This window comes from Oncorhynchus tshawytscha, linkage group LG18, assembly GCF_018296145.1.
Source record: "Oncorhynchus tshawytscha isolate Ot180627B linkage group LG18, Otsh_v2.0, whole genome shotgun sequence".
Taxonomy (NCBI): Eukaryota; Metazoa; Chordata; class Actinopteri; order Salmoniformes; family Salmonidae; genus Oncorhynchus; species Oncorhynchus tshawytscha.
This window is the reverse complement of record NC_056446.1, coordinates 11,109,964-11,128,116: the sequence shown is the minus strand read 5'-3', so window position 1 is coordinate 11,128,116 and position 18,153 is coordinate 11,109,964. Positions and strand designations below refer to the sequence as shown.

General features: G+C 44.5%; 1 protein-coding gene across 2 annotated transcripts in view; it reads right to left on the bottom strand.

Annotated features, from left to right (window-relative positions):
- Positions 1–18,153, bottom strand: part of myo6a (myosin VIa) — an 86,682-nt gene that overhangs the window by 2,310 nt on the left and 66,219 nt on the right. Inside the window, exons 26-35 of one of the 2 annotated variants that reach the window (XM_042300647.1) lie at positions 14,628–14,836; positions 13,959–14,037; positions 9,116–9,276; positions 8,910–8,951; positions 8,422–8,460; positions 7,106–7,144; positions 5,368–5,477; positions 4,074–4,214; positions 2,005–2,031; positions 3–221 (exon numbers count right to left, since the gene is read on the bottom strand). In XM_042300647.1, the coding sequence (XP_042156581.1) occupies positions 3–221; positions 2,005–2,031; positions 4,074–4,214; positions 5,368–5,477; positions 7,106–7,144; positions 8,422–8,460; positions 8,910–8,951; positions 9,116–9,276; positions 13,959–14,037; positions 14,628–14,836 (1,066 nt within the window). Of the gene's footprint in view, positions 1–2; positions 222–2,004; positions 2,032–4,073; positions 4,215–5,367; positions 5,478–7,105; positions 7,145–8,421; positions 8,461–8,909; positions 8,952–9,115; positions 9,277–13,958; positions 14,038–14,627; positions 14,837–18,153 lie in introns of those variants that run through there. The other variant, XR_006079259.1, reaches the window with a different exon arrangement.

Below are 18,153 nucleotides of genomic sequence, written 5' to 3'. Positions count from 1 at the left end.
ACCTGCCACCAGCAGAATGGGTTGCTTGTCCGGATGCAGCTCCATCTGCCTGGCGATCCAGGGCCCGTCAAAGTGGGCATACCACCAGCCCTTCTTCTTGTTCTGGGGGTCCTTGTACTGGTCCCCGGGCCTGATGAAGGGGATGCGGAAGTAGCGCTGCTGCCTGTTCATGGCCACCTCATGCTGCCTGGCTGGGATGGGCGGGGCTGGGTTCGCCTGGGCTGTTGGGGAAGGGGTTAGATAGAGAGGCTAATGATGCTGGCTGATTGCAATGGTAACAGAAACCAATAGGGATGGGAAGGAACAGGAACCAATAGAAATGAAAACAGGAACTAGTAGGAATGGGAAGAAACAGCAAGAACCAATAGGGATGCTGGGACTGCGTTGCTGCTAGAGCTTGGGGGTCACAGTATTAGCAGAGAGCAAATCAGTGACAAGCGGCATGTCAGATGTTTGTTACAGAGCCTGCTCGTATCAAAACATAAAGAACATACATTTGCATATTCTACGCAAAGTGGAGCATAAATAAGGGAATACATAGGCCAAGTGATTGAAAGGGGTGGAAGGCTCTATGGAGAAAAGGACCAGGGAAAGATGGGGGGGTGCAGTAGCCTCAGTCCTGTTGACAGGCATGGTACAGTACACATTTTCCTTTAGTTTAGAGCAACCTCTCCCTGACTCACTGCCACCAAACAAAACGGATCCTTTACTAAAAGGTGAGAAAGCCGAAAACGATGTGCCGTTAACTATGAGGATGACACTTTGCAACCAACACCATTGCGGTACAATTAACTCGAGAAACAATGGCCGCCCACTCATTCCCAACACCTTTCAGAGAGTCCTTCCCTCATGTAAACAGTTGATTTTGTCCAGAGAAAAAGCTTGCAAAAGCTGCAACCGAGAGACCAATGACGTGTACACAATCTATGTGAATACACATCATTCCTTTTGACCATACTCCTTGACAGACGCACTATATGTGAATTATTTTCGTTGCAAGGATGTCAGTTGATTTGCACGGCCAGCTACTCATTGTCTGATGCACTTCAGTGAATGAGAGGGTCTGAACTGACAGGAAAATGAGAATATACAGTAGATGTGCACCCAACAATCTCCAAGGTATAAGTACGTGTTGTGTAGCAAATCCCCTGCTTTCTGCTCCAATGATGAGTCAACTGCTAGGTTTCTCTCCCAATCAGCAGACAGACGTGTTACACCGTCATACTCCCAAAAAAACGATGAGACACAGTTTCCCAAATGGCACCCTATTCCCTTTATAGTGCTCTACATTCATGTCATTTAGCAGACACTCTTATCCAGAGCAATTAAGGTTAAGTGCCTTGCTCAAGTGCACAGACAGATCTTTCGGCTGCTGGCCCAAAAGTAGGGCACCATCTATGGAATAAGGTCCCATTTGGGAGGCGGGCACACATCCATCCAAACACCAGTTAGCCTAAGTGCCCTGAATGATTTTAGCTCCAATTGTCAAGCGTAGCCACATAACATTTGCAGCAACATCAATAACAGCAGCCATTTTAACACTTTGAAATCTCTTTGTGCCCATCCTCATTCTCTATCAACTCGAGTTCGACATTTGAAAACACCATCCAAATCGAACACTGCCTTGTAAAAAAACGAGAAGTCTGTAGCATCTCATACAATAGCCTACACTTACAAAGAATTCCAGGTGCACTTAGTTGAAACCCCTTCTTCTGTTATAAAATAACATGCACACCAAAGACGATTACATTTAGAAAGAAACCAGTTGCTGTAAGATTCCTCACGCCATCACCAAGGTTATGTCCCAAATGGTACCCTATTTCCTATATAGTGCACTGCTGTTGACCAGAGCCTTATCCCAAAACAGAAAGTAAAACCCTTCCACACAGGCGAGTAGTGACCACCACACACAGACAGCACTCCCCTCCATTTCCCCATGGTTAATAGAGGGCTTAGCACTGGGCTGAGGTTAGTGGTGCTACTACATCATGGAGAACCACTTACGTGCTTGTCTCACATGAGGTGCGAGATCTGAAAGTAAACATGCCAGGTTACACTTACAAACACATGCAGTATGACACAGGTATTAAACAAATCAACATGCAAGACAATATTATGGAACTACAAATTAATTTCCTAGGAAGACTAGGCTATTTTGAGCTGATCACCAATATCAATGCCTCTTCTTCATAGATATTAATGATAGCACTATTACCATGTCTTTACATGTGTTTACTGTAGCCATGGCCTAAATGGATGAGACCATAGGCATGGAAGTACAGGGAAGGCCATTCACAAGCAAAACCATTCAATTGTAGGTTACATTATGCTTGGAGCCTGAAAATATGAGAGCTCTCCTCAGCCTCTGCCTTGTTAATGTGTCAGAGAGCAGGTAGGCATAGCTGGCACTGTGCTGTGCCTGACACTACAGGCTTTATTTTAACAAACCTAAGGCAATGGTAAATCTAAGCAGTGGCGGTAGTGCTATTGGTCCGGGCAATATTTTTTGGTTTGTTGATATTTTTTTACAGACGTTATTATGAGCGCAATAGCTGGCGATGGCGCGAAAGGGCTGGGTTTTGATGAATAAACAAGTTGTGGTTGTGACGAAGGCTTGGTCACTCACTAGCCAATCATGGCGTTCCATGCCTTAATACCGCATGAGTTATGGATAGGCTACTTGACTAATGCATGGCCAGGACAAGATTGACACCAGATGTATTGCTGTTGAACCAGCTTTTGTTATAGTAGGGTAAGGGTAGCCTACTAAGTTTTTAAATTTAAAAAAAAATTAAACAGAAAATAACAAAATGTTTCTAAATACTAATGTCACTGGATTATCTTATCTCTCGTTCCATGATGGGTAATTAGTCTACATGGAGGGGTTTTATGCACATCCAAAATAATAATAAGAGGCGCTGGCTAAAAATGTAATAGCCTACATAGATTTTAAAAGTGATGTCCGCTCAGTTTTGCTGCTGCCAAATTTGATCTTTGAATAAAATTTTGGTGATCAAGATTCATTTCTAAGTCGTCTCACAATCCTCAACAAAAATGGGTGAAAAAAAGTTTCTAAATAGGAGATTCACGGGCACAAGGCACATCTCTTGCTCCATGTGTATAATGGGCACTATGCATCATGGCTGGATAGGCTGAGCTTCTGCTGTCAAAATCCATGCCATAACCAACCGCGTTACCGCTAAAACCAGCTTTTGGTTGGTCTTAAAATATCCCCACCAGCGCATACTGAAAACAGTACTTTGGCGCATGTTTTTAAGGACACAAATCAGATATTGCTACCCCTCCAACCTTAGCGCAAGCGAGCTCATATAAGACAGGTAAATGACCAATCCTGGCGCTAGGGTTTGAAAATAGAAGAGCGTCGGGATTTAACAGGTCGAAATTGCAAACAAGCACACGTTTGACAATAGCGCCGTCTTAACGCCAGATGAAAATAGAGCCCTAAGTGAGAGGAGGAGAGGTGGGGGCATAGCTACAGATCCTAGAATTATACATGTCATTCTATGGGGGCTGTGTATGTGGTATGCAGTTGTCTAACAGCACATACAAAGTGGATGTGCAATCTGCGACACAGGAAAAATAGCTGTTTGTTGTCATGGCGACTCCATGTTTTGTACATGGAAAGGACCCATTTGCAGCTCACAGAGTGAGACAGCATGGGGTGCTATGGAGAACAATAAGAGAAAAGGTCAGGCTCGAGGATGAGAGCAGGCACCAACAGGATGTGTCCCAAATGGCACCATATTCCCTAGATAGTGCATTACTTTAGACCGCGCCCAAAATGGGTCTGGTCAAAAGGAGTGCACTATGTAGAGAATAGGACGCCATTTGGGATGCAGCCACAGTATCAGTATTGCAGTAGAAAATATCAGTAGGGGACTAGAGGTCTCATATTGGGAGCAGAATAAAAAAAAACATGTATGCTTCCAAATCACGACTATCACAGCATGGAAAGAGACCCATAATAAGACACCTACATTGATGTTGTACTGTATAACACTGTCTGAAACACCCTGTGGGTTGGGGACAAGGTGGCCTGTGGGGTCCCTTACCGTAGTCGGTGACTGATTTGGGGGCCCTCTGCTCAGTGTTGCCGGTGTCGTTGCCACGCTTCTTGTTCTTTGACTTCCAGGCGTGATAGACCTTCAGCCGGCGGTGGAACTCCTCTCGGCAGGCAGCCAGCAACTCAATATCTGTGGGTGGAGAGGGAGGGAGAAAGATGGAGAGAGGAAGAGCTATTGGAGCATGGCAGGTTCTAAAGTCGACCAGCACCACAAAGGACAGAGCTACACACAGAGATGGAGGACGACCAACAGAGAGACGATAGCTACAGCTAAAAGACTTATTACTTCAACAACAATTCAAAAGCCATAAAATAATAAAAAGACAATACAGCATTATGGGTTTGTCTTTCTATGTCTTCATGAAATTCTAAAACAATTGCTGCTAGGGTTAAAACGCATTTAAACTGTCATCAGCAGACCTGCTAAGTGCCTTGGTAAAGTTGAATTCACAAAGATGGCTCCCTACCTACCAGATAAATGAGTCATTTCACTGTCAAAAAGGTCTCCCTGTAATGGGCACTACTTAATATCAGCATGCCTGATTGCTTTGTGAATACTTTCAATACAAATGCGTCAGCAACCCCAGATACCCCATTGTTGGGCTTTTTTGGTAGCACATAAGACACAGGGCTTGGGGAGCAGCCAATGAATGAGTCTGCGCCCAAAATGAAAGCCTATTCTAGGGTTTCCCAATAGGGTCAGGGGTGACTTAAACAACCCCCCCCCCCCCTGTTGTTGGACATAAGACTAAAATCCCCAGGAAATCAGCGTAGTGTTTCTAATTTAGGAAATCTGTTACAGAGTACTCAAGTGTGTAGTAGTCAAGTCAATAGTCAAGGTTTGAAATTATTATGCTTTGGTCAAACACTATACCCGTTTTGGCTTCTTGTGGTCAATTTGCAGTATACAAATTATTTATAACCATCTGCTCAACTACAAAAAAATGGCCCGAGGATTAATGTAATGGAGGATCCCTGCCCTACATATTGCACAACATTTGACCACTGGTACCCCACTGTTTTACCAAATGATAGAAGAATTTGACTTTCATGTACAAGGAAGTGATCAAATAATAACGTAGGCACTAATACATAACCATGGAGCAAGTTAAAGCTGTAAAATCACAATTCACTTTTAGACCGAAGCGAACCAGGCTCAGAAAACAGTTTGACAGTTCAATATTGCATAAGGTTTGTTAGGAGCGACACTGTCTCAGCAAAATGTCCCAATCAAGTTTCTAAATGAGCTTCACCCAAACATTCAACATGGATGACTTTCTTACCACAGGATGTGTTAATGGCGTCCCTCAGTTCGGCATACTTCCACTTGCTGAGCTCGTACTTCTTGGTGCCAGCAGCAGCAGCAGCTTTGGTGGCCTGAACCTGTGGGCCTCTGGCAGCACAGAAACAATCAAGACAGTGGGATTACAACCAAAACCAGAGCAGGCTCCGGGGTGAAGTTTCCCCTAGGTACAGATGTAGGATCGGCATACCCTCCCCCAATCCTTAACCATTGGTGGGAAAGATTCTAAACTGACCCAAGATCAGCTTCTAGGGGCAACTTCACCAGTGGAGCAAGAATGACAGGATCCATAACGAGAGAGATCAAAGGTCATAATCACATGATGACATATTGCAATTTTCATTGGAGGAGTTGAGAGCAGGATGATGTGGGGTGAAATGTGAAGTTTGTCAGGTGAACTGCAGCTAGACAAGAGAAATTTAACAACCCCACACCAGTAACAGACTATTCACAACCCAACTGTATGGACCTGGAACGGCTCATAGGAGCAGGAGCCCATCTCCTGTTTCTGTAGCGTGAGGCAGCTCGATGTGCAACTACACCTCCTGGACAGGATGTTAGTCTATCCCAGGGCCTCGCCCCTAATTTTTCTCCATAATGCGGAGTGCCAAACAGACACACATTGGGTCCCTTGTTTACAGTCTTTGGTATAACTCGGCCGGGAATCGAACTCCCAACCTCAGGCAGGACACTAACCACAAGGCCACTGAATTGGTCATGGAGCTGCTCCAGTGCTGCTTTATTCTGTTGAACAGCCATTTAGCACTGTATGGGACGGTTTCCCTGACACAGATTAAGGACTAGGCTTAATCCATGTCGGGGAAATTGGCCCTGTGTGTCTTCTCTACTCTCCAGCTGTGTGGCTGTTCCTTGCTAGTCTGATCTGTGGTCTCCTCCTCCTAACTGCTGACAGGGCTAATTACATCCTGGCTGAGATTTGCCCCTTTTAGACTCTCTGGATCTGAGGCTGGAGCGGGCCCTGGGCCACGCTCTAATCCTATTGGCTGACTTAGCCTCTCCAACCATGGGTGCGTGCCTCGCACCGTTGGCGGCTATTCCGGGTACCCAGAAGCACGCAGCCCCATCGACCTTGGGCCAGCAGGCCGGGGAACCTTCTGCTCCCACTTCCTGTGGCCATGTGTCGCAATGAGGCGTAGTGGGAGGCGGCTTGAACCAATTAGTAAAACAGACAACGTAACAGTGCCTGCTGGGTTTGTGGTCGACGGGCTCCAGCAAACATCTCTCATTCAGTCATTCTGACGGCTGGCCACATGGTGCCAGCTAATTGGGATCCCAATAAAGAAGAGCTCTACTACAGTGCGATATCAGTGGGCCAGGAATCAGGATATAGCTGACTTATATAAATGTGTGAGTAACTATAATAGTTGGAACAAACATATGAGGCCACCATTATTTACTTACCAGTAGCAAAAGCTAGCTGAAGTTAAGTGATCGTCTGAGATTTAACAACTTTAAAAAGACACCGGCTGATATGAAAACCAATCATCCATCCATTTGCATGGTGAGGAGCCCTACCCCATTGTGTAGGAACACTCAATGGTTAATTGTGTGGAATTATGAAGAATTAGCCTAAATGATGATACATCTCTACTAAGAAGATTAGTATTGATACGGAGAATCACACGTTTTGATCCAGAGATTTGATCGTAACGATTACCTGAGATTTAATTCATGGAATTGAAAGGATTTCTACCCACCTAGACAGAAGCTCAGACATTTCCTTGGCCATTTCCTCCCTAAAAGGATATGATGAGCCCAGCATAATAAGAGTTAGAACCACTTTCAATACCAGCCAACTGTCACATTGATTGCAGTTGTAAGACAGGAGAGAGAAAGAAGGCGTGTAAAGAGAAAAAAGGTGTGTGTGCAGGTGCAGCCAGGAATATAATGCACTCTCCCTCCCTCCCTGGAACACTGCTGGTTTACTGGTCACTGTATCATTTAAGCAGGTCTCACATTGTGGCGTGACATACAGAGGCTGATCAGGCGGACAGTAGCCACGCGGTTAAGAGCGTTGGGCCAGTAACCGGAAAGTCGCTGGTTTGAAACCCTGAGCCGACTAGGTGAAAAAAAAAAAATCTGTCTATGTGCCCTTGAGCAAAGCACTTAACCCTAATTGCTCCCGTACATCGCTCTGGATAACTGTCTAAATGACTCAAATGTAAATCTGTGTGTGTGTGTGTGATCCTTTCCGCATGAGGCCGTGTGAACAGTCAAGAGCTCAGCATGTGAACTGTTGCAGCTATAAACAGAAACGCTTAGCTTCACTTGCAAATCTGTGGACGCCACCAACGAACTTAGATTTGATCTACAGGGCCACTGATTAAACTCACCACTCTGATGTTCTCACTCCTGTTGTTTTAAGGATAAATAATAAAAAAGACTAGCACTTCTCTTCCCGGTTTGCGCACTCAGGTGACGTAAAACTGAGAGAACGTGTACATTCTAATAGCTATGCTCTGCCTATAACATGTATTACTGTGTTTCCAAGCAATTTCTTATTACCGGATGAGAGAGAGCGTATTTCCAAAGAAATCTTTTAAACAGACAGGAACAGTGGCTTGTAAAAGAGTAACCACATGGCAAATCCATTATGACCCTTCAAAACACCCTTTCAGAGTGCACATCAGCATGTCTTTGATTCACAACGTGACACATCCATCAACACGTAGGTTAGTGACTTGGTGCAGTTCAGGGGCTTGTGGGAATGCTGTGGGGAGCAGAGGTCTAGTTGGCAGATGCTGCTACAGCACACAGTGGAATAGATTAGTAATATCAAGATAACGGTCAGTGCAGTCAGCCTAGCTGTTGCTTTTCCCACAATGCATTCTTTTCAGCCTCAAAGCTAAAAAAAAAAAGAACAAAAAGCATGCAAAAAGAAGTGCAGATCCTTATAGTTCATTAATAGAAAACATAACGTGTGCTATTCTACGTGCACCTCGTCTGAATTTAAAAGTGCAAGTGTGCTGAAGGTGTATTTACACAGCAAAGGTGATGTTTAAAGGGAACCTACATGGACATGCCCTTGAGCTTTTGAGATCCACCAGCTCCACTGCAACAAGAGAATGATGAGGATTACAACCGTACACAATACAATGGCGAACTGGAAGAAAAGGTGCTTCCTTTTCCTCTTTCTTTGATTGGTTAAAAGGACAGATCATTCCTCTGGCAATAATTTGAGAATAAATGGACTTGATTGATAGAGTGAGCTCAGTCATGTCTGGGAATCAAATTCGGAGGTCAAATTCCTGGTACACGCAAATGTACTTGGTGAATAAAGGTGATTCGGAATCAAAAGTCAGCACTAACTGAACTATGAGTTGGTTTAAAGATCATACTTAGCCTAGCATCAATCAATGGCTGTGTTTGCATGTAAGAGGTAAGGTTGGTTTAGCTGGCAGATTGCTACAGCATGCAGGGTAGTTATGTTTCACTGGTCAGGTTAAGGTTGGACGGCGGGGGAGGGGGGAGGGTTAAGGGGTTTAAATCTTGGTGTCTTACGTAGCGCTCTCTGGGGATGATGGAAAACCTGAGGTGCCGTTACTGGGAGAAGAGAAGAGAAGAGATTGGTTAGGCAGGCCTACAGACGGTCAGAGTCTCTCCCCAGGTCCAAAGTCCTCATCAAGACCCATCTCTGGGGACCCTCTCTCATCAGAGGGTAAGAGATGGTCTATAGAGGTGTGTTAGCGGTGTTAGTGAGCTGTTACCTGCGCAGGCCTGCGTCGTTCTGGCTCTCCTCTGGGATGAGTTCAGCCTCGCTCTGGGCGATCCTCATGGCCAGCTCCCTGTCGCGTCTCTCCTGCTCCAAGATGTTCTGGCGCACCGCCTCCTCCTCTCGCTCAGCCTCCAGCTGAACATCCATCTCCGCCTGCAGAGACAGTTTACTTTAATATATGTGCTTACACACACACACACACACACACACACACACACCCCAGGATGTTGTAATGCACAAATACAAAGTACAGCATCCAATAACACACCCAAGGCAGCGTAGAATGAGCCCTGTGGGAGTGAGGCAAGTCAGAAGACAGCCTCATTTCCTCAGTTACGCTGAAGGTGGCATGTGGTTTTCTGATGGACCCAGTAATATGATGGATGGTCCTGCCTTCACCATGTCCTTATGAGCACATTTTCATAAGTCACACCTTGCCCAAGCCAGACTCATGAAGGGCACCAAAGACGCCTTGTATGAAGTTGACGCATATAAAACAACGTTCATGACGTTTTACAGCGCTCTCAAAATAGCAGCTCATCGCTGCAGGCTCGGGGTGACTGCAGGTTCACAAGATTGGGTGATACTCCCTTTGGCACCTTCAAATTGCCCTCGCGCTCTCCCCGTTTCGTTCTCCCAGTCTACATCTGCTCCCCCTGCCGCAGTCTCTATACAGTCTGTCAGGGACTTAAGCACAGAGATGTAAAGGAGGTGTCTATGTGTGTGCCAGGGCCTGATTACACTCGTTACACATCCACAAATGAGCCTTTCCTCTGCCTGTCGATCCCTGAGGGACTGTTAGCTGTAGTCTACAGGATCTGGCCACCATCCAGGGTCAGGAGATAAGCAGCCTTCAGGCGTGCAACTAGGGAATGGAGTCCACAGTACCAAGCCAAGCACATTTATCTTTTGGTCAAGTTTTCTACTGGGAAAAAATACAAGGGGCAGGGTTGAAAATATCACCACATTTTTTTGGCAATAAGATCAATGGAGAACTAGTGTTTGAAGAAACCAGTGGTGGAGAAAGTACCCAAATGTCATTCTGGAGTAAAAGTATAGATAACTTAATAGAAAGTTACTCAAGTAAAAGTCACCCAGTAAAATACTACTTGAGTAAAAGTATAAAGTATTTGGTTATAAATATACTTAAGTATCAAAAGTAAATGTAATTGCTAAAATATACTTAAGTATCAGAAGTAAAAATCACTTAAAATGTCTTATTTTAAGCAAAGTAGGCAGCACCATTTTCTCGTTTTTAAAATATATGGATAGCCAGGGGCACACTCCAACACTCAGACATCATTTACAAAAGCAGCATGTGTGTTTAGTGAGTCTGCCAGATCAGAGGCAGAAGAGATGACCATGTGTTGTCTTGATAAGTGTGTGAATTTGACCCTTTTCCTGTCCTGCTCAGCATTCAAAATGTAACTTTTGGGTATCAGGTAAAATGTTATGGAGGTAAAATGTTATACGTTATACATTATACGACTTCGGGTGTGTTCTTAAATTCAATCTGGAGTGCCAGAGTGCGCTCGTAAATTCAGAGCGTTTGTCAAATTGTCAGTTTGTAAATTTGGAGCGTTTCGCGCTCGGAGCGCACACTGGACGCTTGGGTTTATTTGAGCGTTCTGACCTTACAACCGCAGTCAAGCACCCAAGCTAACGTTGGCTAGCTTGCTACTCCCAGACACAAATGAGACCACTGATCATTTTACTCGCCCTAGCAGAGTTGGTTAGACAGTTTATGTTATCCAGAGAGTCGGTGACCAACTGTGATGCTGGCAACAATTTAATTACGCTTTATTTACTGGACGTTTACTGACACCGGCCATATTCAACCGGTGTTGTGCGCTCGTAAATTCATTATTTTGCACTGTCTGGTACACTCAGACAAGAGTGCTCTGAAATCGGAGTATATAGCCAGAGCGAATTAACGAAAGCACCCGAATGTCCATTGAGAACGCACCACGACTATACCATTCAGCTAAGAATGGGAATAATCAAGTCAATAAACGTCGGGTAGCTAGATGTCCTATAGTTAATATACTGGGAAGTTTGATGTATAAGTATAGTAGCCAACTAACGTTAGGTATCATTACAGCAGTGTGTTCCTACGTCGTTCGTAAGGACAGTGTTGCTAACAAATTGTCAGCCAATATAACGCGTAAGATATCTTACTTGAAAAGTTATTACTTTTACGTTCAACATTTCTTAACATTCGTCATAATTAGTTAAAGCAATTAATTTGTATCCGCGCCTGTATCTCGACTGCATATTTTCCGCTATGTTTTTCAAATCTCGAAACGAAGGGGCCCTGAATTGCATTATGGGCCCTAAAGTATGGAAATAGTGTCCTCTGTGTGTATACTTCATATTTTGGCCAATTTAGTACGACAACGGGAAACTGCTACATACTAACTATATCCATAGTAGGACCAATAAGCATACTATGTACTCAATTCACATCACAAGTACTACGGTTAGTATGAGTATTCGAACACAGCTATAGCCTCACTGTTCATGTAGCCTATATGTTTTGATTTGGTTTGTATCACAACGAAAGTGGCCAAATAACTTCTTAAAATTAAGCACAAATCCGCTTCATATTGGGGGGGGGGCGTAAAAGCCTGGCAGACATGCATACATAAGCAGCGCATGAGTTTCAAGTTTGGGGAAGATAATTTTCACCATAAAAGCATGACTTGCATAATCACATTTGCGGTCACTTTTGATAATGGTGTTTTCGCTAATGGAACATAAGGGCTTATTGCCTACTGCCATGTGCGCATTGCTGCGCTCATGTGAAGAAATAGCCTAATAATTTATCAACATTTTAAGCTAAATGTTCGTATCTGTTGCATCAGTCACATTGCATATTTTGATACTAGTGGTTGTATTAATTTGAGATCCATTGCATCCCACAACTGTCCCAGGCTATGTTTGGAATATTTATTTCTCGCAAAGAATATAATAGGTCAACTTTTGTACTATGGGGGATAGTCGATTGACATAGGCTAGTGCTTTTGCTGTTAGTAAAGGCCTACTCATCTTGTTGGCTGAAGTAAATGTGGACAGTTCTTTCAATATCTTCAATATGCACCTCGGAATTGGATAAGGACACATGCAGTTGCGTCCCCGATGTGTCTGTCTTCACTTGTAACCTGTGAGAAAGACCCAATGATGGAGAGCCGTGTGAGTGAGAGGTGCTTTGGAGCTCGCAGCAATCAGGGAGAACGGCACAACGTAGCACTCCGGGCAAAGGGTACAACAGCCATTGGCCACAAAAGGCATGGATTTTTTTTAGGGGGCATTACGGCCACACAGCGGATTCAGCCGTGAAATTCTAGGCATTATCAAGTGCTTGTCAAATTGTGAATGAGAGACTGATGAAGTGTGTACAGCCTGCGCTTGTCTTTCAAGTGACTTTTTTCAAATCATCATTAGAGTCGCATTATGCAGCCTTACAATGTATAACAATTCAAAACATATAGCCCAACATTTGTAGAACAACCAAAGTTACATTAATAACTCTAAACTAAACAAAGAAATAGGTACTCCTATATGCTAACTGCTCAAAACAGAATAGCCACATGTGCGCACTCCCTCAAATAGTGGAGAAAATGTCATTTTTTAAATTCAGCTTTGTTCTAAGCAAATCTTGTCTGATAAATTAACTAGTGTAGCCCACAGCCATTTTGGCATTGCCAGATCAGGACCTAACATAAGGACAACTCAGAGTATGCTATTCTGTTCTTCTGAAATAGACCTTCCTATCATGCTTCTTTAGACCTGTCTAAAATAAATAATGGATTTATTGTGAAAGTAGAGGCTATATTACATGGATTTATTCAACTGAAAATGTAGACATTCCAAAGGTCTGCATCAGTGGCATATAAGCCATGATATGCTAAATGTGTTTATGTTAATTAAATGGTAAATTACCGTGAGACTGACTGTTATTTGCTTGACAATCACCAGCTGACGAAATTTCGTGACCGTCACAGCCCTGTTTCATGTAGTTATTTCCTCCCAAAACTCAAACATCTGCAGTGTAAATCATGCATATTCATACCAGCGTGTACACGGAAGCCAAATGTGAAGTTGATGGGGTATCTAAAGGTTAAAAAGGCTGTTTGAGTAAGCACCAACCCTGTCCCTGGCTCAGGGTGGGCTCTAGGCCAGACACTGATTTAAGAGTGCAGTTTTTAGCAATAAAAGCTAAAAAGCCTGTAGATTATCCAGGGTCAGATCTCTGGGGCGCTTTCGTGCTATCCCTCTTCAGATGGACAACATGGGGAGCCAGATGGACAGTATATAAACATCAGAACTCTAACCATCTCCACGGAACTGGAGTGAGTGGGTGTAGAGCTAGTCAGTGAGTGAGTTCGAGAGAGAGAGAGAGTGAAAGAGAGCGAGCGAGCTCGCGCACAGAGAGAGAGAGCTCGAGAGAAAGAGAGCTCGAGAGAAAGAGCTAGAGAGAGAGAAAGAGCTCAAGAGAGAGAGAAAGAGAAAGAGCTAGAGAGAGAAAGAGCTAGAGAGAGAGCTAGAGAGAGAGAAAGAGCTAGAGAGAGAGAAAGAGCTAGAGAGAGAAAGAGCTAGAGAGAGAAAGAGCTAGAGAGAGAAAGAGCTCAAGAAAGAGAGAAAGAGAAAGAGCTCAAGAGAGAGAGAGTGAAAGAGCTCGAGAGAAAGCTCAAGAGAGTTGGAAGATGGGGAGAAGAGCAGCACAGAAGTTTGGGGGAGTTCATCTGCCAGAGAACATTAAGTAAAGCATGTACGACACTCTGCGAAAGACATTGACAAGGAGAAACCAACCATGGAAGAACACTGCCACTAACCTGAAGCTTCCTCTCCTCTTCTTCCCTCTTCTTCCGCTCCTCTTCCTCATGTTTTCTCTTCAGCTCCATCTCTGCTTTCCTGAGGAAGAATAAGAAAGGCTGTTAGGGACTGGTGTCACAGAGAGTCAAAGGTTGAACTTCATAATCAATACTGTAACATACAGCAGCTCCTCAGTACTAGTCAAGCTCATACAGCCTGTAGATCAATACCTTATCCATCCTGGTAGGACACTGCTACAGAATTAAGGGAGGTGAAACAGATGAATCAATTCAATCAATAAATAATCATTGGATTAAAAAATCCAACCTACAGTAAGTGACCACTGGAAGAGCCCTGATAATTGCATTACGACATCTATGACTTTATCAAGGTCCTCTGACATGGTCATGCTCAAAGTGCCTCCGCAGTAGGTAGGCCTAATTATTAGACCATATCCATGACGGTGCCCTTCAGTTACCAGGCATATAAAGGCATATAAAGTTGGCAGAGTCGGAGGTCCATAAAGTTTTGGTAGTCGTCTCTAATGCCTTAAATTAGGATCTAGTGACAGATACAATAGGCCATTAGTTCTGCTCAATGGTTTTATACACCAATGAAGAGGGGAGGACACTAAGCATGACTAATGTATCTGACAACCTCTGCTCATCCCTCCATCCCCCTCCACTCACAGGCGCCTGTCGTCTCCTTCCTGCTTGCGGCGCTGCTCCTCCTCCTCCCTCCTATTCTTCTCTCTCTCCATCTCTTCCTGGATCTTCTTCAGTCGCTCCTTCTCCTCCTCCTGCTTCTTCTTGTTCTGCATGGCGGTCAGCAGTTGCTCTGACCGGGTCACCAGGGCCTGGTACTCGTGATCGATGTCCATGCGGGTCATGACTGTAGTCTGAGGAGGGAGTAGAGTCCCGTGAAAAAGGCATCAGCCAAAATTTGATTGAATTCAGTAAAGACCAAGTAAGAACAAACATGGGGTGCAGTATCCACCCAATCTCTACATTGAAGGGGGAGTAGGACATCTGTACAGGTAAGGTGAGAGATTTCATTTTAACCTCAAACACACAATGCAAATAAAGCTACTCCTCTCCATTATTTTGTATGAAATTGTGCAAAATCTTGGCGCGTGTTGGAATAGTACTTCAGCTTTGCTGGCTTGGTCGAATTGGCTATTGAAGGGTCCAATTAGCCCCTACACACTTAATTTTCACTCCCTCAGCTTTGGGACACTTCCGCAAATGGAGGGCCGAGAGGAAGGGACTGGTTTGGGATTCAGCAAGTGTCTCCTTGCAGCAAACAGAAATACGATACTGGAACACCTTCCCAGACCATCAAGACTTACGCCTCAACTAATTGGACTTGATGGCACGGGAGGGTATTCAAGTTCATATTTCTGTTGGGTACCATCTACGTCCCTGAGCACTAACACATTCATCCCAATCAGAGCCCTACATTTGTGACTGCTGGCATTTACAGAGCTTCCACAGACAGTGGTGTAGGTTTGAATTAGAGGCAAACGTATTACAGCAACACACTGCTGCTGATGAATATTCATACACATCTGCCGTCAAAGTAACCTTTTATCAGGCCCTATTCTGCTCCGCAGCTGTGGGCCTGTGTTTGATGTGTTTTACTACCGCCCGAGGACACGGATACAGAGCGTCTCCTCACTCGGTTTTCATAACCCAAACATCCGTTGAATTATGCTTTGTCTACGACATCAGACTCTGAAGTCACACTTAACAGCATTTGATGTTAGTTTCACCTTAAAGTCCCACTACTCTACAATAAAAAGTGTAACTTTTAAAAGGTTAACAAATCAGTTGGACGCAAAGGAATGAATTGTTTAACACTTTTTTTTGTACTATCAATTGTAACCATAACGACGGAGAAGGCTGACATGTTACGTGTTCCTACCCAATTGTGTTTTTTGTTTGCAACTTATTTCTTTTTTTACATAATGTTGCTGCTACAGTCTCTTATGACCGAAAGTAACTTCTGGACATCAACTGCGATTACTCAACACGATCTGGCAGAATCCTTTTTTCCCTTTGTCGAGCCCAACGTGAATGACATACTGCTTTCCCGGGTACAGGCCCAAACCCCCGTCATTTGCATATAGAGAAGGCAGAGAAAAAGGGGCCGGAGGGCATGCTGCCTTATGAGAATTCGTAGGCGATTGAATAAACCCCTGCCTTCCATTCTGCTAGCAAAGATGCAAACTTTGGAAAATAAAATCGATGACCTACCCAGAAAATTAAACTACCAATGGGACATTCAAAACTGTAGTATCTTATGCTTCACGGAGTTGTGGCTGAACGACGACATAATCAACATACTGGTTATACGCTGTCTCGGCAGGATAAAACACCGGCGTCTAGTAAGTCAAGGGGCGGCGGACTATGTATTTTTGTAAATAATAGCTGGTGCACGATATCTAAGGAAGCCTCGAGGTTTTGCTCACCTGAGGTAGAGTATTCCATGATGAGCTGTAGACCACACTATCGACCTAGAGTTTCTGTATTTTTCATAGCTGTCTACATACAGAGGCTGGCACTAAGACCGCACTCAATGAGCTGCAAACAGGAAAACGCACACCCAGAGATGGTGCTCCTGGTGGCCGGGGAATTTAATGCAGGCAAAATTAAATTCGTTTTACATCATTTCTAACAGCATGTTAAAAAAAAAATTCTAGACAACCTTTACTCCACACACAGAGACACGTACAAAGCTCTCCCTCGCCCTCCATTTGGCAAATCTGACCATTATTCTTCTCCTCCTGATTCCTGCTTACAAGCAAAAATGAAAGCAGGAAGCACCAGTGACTTGATAAATAAAAAAAAAGTGGTCAGATGAAGCAGATGCTAAACTACAGGACTGTTTTGCTAGCGCAGATTGGAATATGTTCTGGGATTCCTCCGTTGGCATTGAGGAGTACACCACATCAGTCAAGTGCGTCAGTGTGCATCGATGACGTCGTCCCCACAGTGACCGTACGTTCATACCCCAACTAGAAGCCATGGATTACAGGCAACATTCGCACTGAGCTAAAGGCTAGAGCTGCCCGCTTTCACGGAGTGGGACTCTAGCCTGGAAGCTTATAAGAAATCCCACTAAGCCCTCCGACGAACAATCAAACAGGCAAAGCGTCAATACAGGACTAAGATTGAATCGTACTACGCCAGCTCTGACGTTCGTCGGATGTGGCAGGGCTTGCAAACCATTAAACTACAAAGGGAAGCACAGCCGAGAGCTGCCCAGTGACACAAGCCTTCCAGACAAGCTAAACTACTTGTATGCTCGCTTTGAGGCGATTAACACTGAAACATACATGAGAGCACCAGCTGTTCCAGAAGACTGATCACGCTCTCCGCAGCAGATGGGGGTAAGACCTTTAAACAGGTCAACATTCACAAGGCTGCAGGACCAGACGGATTATATGTACTGCGGACATGTACTGCGAGCATGTGCTGACCAACTGGCAAGTGTCTTCACTGACTTTTTCAAACTGTCCCTGACATAGTCTGTAATACCAACATGTTTCAAGCAGACCAACATAGTCCCTGTGCCCGAGAACACTAATGTAATCTGCCTAAATGACTACCGACCCGTAGCACTCGTCTGTATCCATGAAGTGCTTTGAAAGGCTGGTCATGGCTCACGTCAACACTATTATCCCAGAAACCCTAGACCCACTCAAATTTGCATACCGCCCTAACAGATCCACAGATGCAATCTCAATTTCACTCCCACCTGGACAAAAGGAACACCTGTGTGAGAATACTATTCATTGACTACAGCTCTGCGTTCAACACCAGTGCCCTCAAAGCTCATCAATAAGCTAAGGATCCTGGGACTAAACACCGACCCCTGCAACTGGATCCTGGACTTACTGACTGGCCGCCCCCATGTGGTATGGGTAGGTAACAACATCCTCAACACAGGGGCCCCTCAGGGGTGCATGCTCAGTCCCCTCCTGTACTCCCTGTTCACTTATCACTCCAACACCATCATTAAGTTTGCTGATGAAACAGACCAGCCTGATCACTGACAACGAAGAGACAGCCTATAGGGAGGAGGTCAGAGACCTGGCAGTGTGTTGCCAGGGCAATAACCTCTCCCTCAATGTGATCAAGACAAAGGAGATTGTGGACTACAGGAAAAAGAGAACCGAGCATGCCCCCATTCTCATCGAAGGGGCTGTAGTGG